Below are 1,805 nucleotides of genomic sequence, written 5' to 3'. Positions count from 1 at the left end.
CTCGCCTCACCTCGCCTCATCTCGCCTCACCTCGCCTCACCTCGCCTCACACCCCGCCTCATCTCGCCTCACACCTCGCCTCATCTCGCCTCTCCTCGCCTCATCTCGCCTCACCTCGCCTCATCTCGCCGAGGTACACCTCGCCTCATCTCGCCTCATCTCGCCTCACCTCGCCTCATCTCGCCTCATCTCGCCTCATCTCGCCTCACCTCGCCTCATCGCCCCTCACCTCGCCTCACCTCGCCTCATCTCGCCTCATCTCGCCCCACATTTTTTTCTTTTCTAGACCACTCCGAGACCGACCCAAGACCGACCCGAGACCCGAGATCGACCCGAGATCGACCCGAGATCGACCCGAGATCGACCCGAGATCGACCCGAGATCGAACCGAGATCGACCCGAGATCGACACGAGATCGACCCAAGATCGACCCGAGATCGACCCGAGATCGACCCGAGATCGACCCGAGATCGACCCGAGATCGACCCGAGATCGGCACGAGCGATCAACCCAACAATGCCCCAGAGCCCCCTCCGGGGGGACCCCCCCTCACCCCGAGTGTCCGTGTCCTTCGCGAGTCACCGATGGGGAGCGGGGGGGGGTGCCAGATGCACAGGGGAGGCTGGGGAGGGGGGGGTCCACTCTGAAGACTGCCGACCGCGGGGGGGTTTTGTCCCACAGGGTTTTACCCTCCGCGTGAGGATCGGCGCGGCGAGGGGGTAGGTTCGAATTCGCCGCGCAACATTTCACCCCCACAGGACCCCGCCCACCCCCCCTCATGGTCCCACCTAGTACCCCAATGAGCCTTCGCACCCCCTCCTTGCGCAGTGTCCCCCACTATGTGTCGCCGTTATCGGGGCATGCTATCCTGTGTAGTCAGGGCAAGTGGGGGCGAGGCGCAGTCCCTCTGGTCTATACTGGTGTGGTTCTGTCCCTAGATAAAGGGGGACTAAGGGCTCTGCCCGCAAGGCGCCCGCGTCGCAGACGCGGTACTCAGCTTCGTAACCCGTGAAAACAAAAGCAGGACCGTGCCTCCCAAATACGACAACCTCAAAAACAAGTTTGGTAAACGCTCGGGCGCTCGGCGTTTCCTTCTTCGATTACGGACGGACGAAATGATCGGGGAAAAGCGCATCGCGACATCTCTGGGGTACTGCCCCGAGTCAACCGCTTTGAAGAGCTCCTGTCTTGGGCTGAGGAGCGCGCCGCTGCCAACGGCATCACTCTGCCCTACCAGCAGCCCGGGTTCAAGCCTGAATCAGTGATGCCGCCGGTTCGCACCCCGGCCGCCGCCGCTAGCTCGGCCGCCGCCGCTAGCTCCAGCTCAGACGATCCTCTAGATCTTCCCCCTCTAACCGCTGATGGGCCGGTGTCGATGCAGCTTGCTGAGCCTGAAGGCGAGGAGGAGCTTTAGCTTTATGGACTCGGTGTTTTGTGACCCCCCCGCCTGAGGAGTGGACTGACTTCTAGCTGTGTGTATCGCGCGCCTTGCGGGGCTGTGTCGTGGTGTGTGCGTGTGCGTTAATACCGCGCAAAAGGGCTCTCTCTACTCGAGTATCCGTCCGCGCAGACGCAGTTACTCTGCCGCGGTTCCCCCTTTTGCGCAGCAACACCTTAAACTTTTAGGCCCTCCAAATTCGGGTCGGAGCGTAGCGGAGTGGGCCCCGAGTTTGAAAAGGGCGACGGACGCTTGCGTCCTAGCCTCCAACAACGCCTCCCCGGCGCAGCAGAGGGGCCCCCGGATGCGGCAACGCCCCACGCCGCTTGCGGCGGTCCTATTCCCAGCTCTGCTGAGGGCCCGTGCG

General features: G+C 63.2%; 1 protein-coding gene across 1 annotated transcript; it reads left to right on the top strand.

Moving 5' to 3' along the window:
• Nucleotides 1-799: 799 nt before the first annotated feature.
• EMIHUDRAFT_255238 (hypothetical protein) lies at nt 800-1,414 on the top strand (the record flags this gene model as incomplete). The annotated part of the gene is made up of 3 exons (XM_005773889.1): nt 800-920; nt 985-1,065; nt 1,164-1,414. 3 exons carry the CDS (start codon nt 800-802, stop codon nt 1,412-1,414), a joined length of 453 nt encoding a protein of 150 aa, XP_005773946.1.
• Nucleotides 1,415-1,805: the final 391 nt, after the last annotated feature.

Source organism: Emiliania huxleyi (genome assembly GCF_000372725.1).
Source record: "Emiliania huxleyi CCMP1516 unplaced genomic scaffold EMIHUscaffold_3220, whole genome shotgun sequence".
Taxonomy (NCBI): Eukaryota; Haptophyta; order Isochrysidales; family Noelaerhabdaceae; genus Emiliania; species Emiliania huxleyi.
This window is presented reverse-complemented; position numbering and strand designations above follow the sequence as displayed.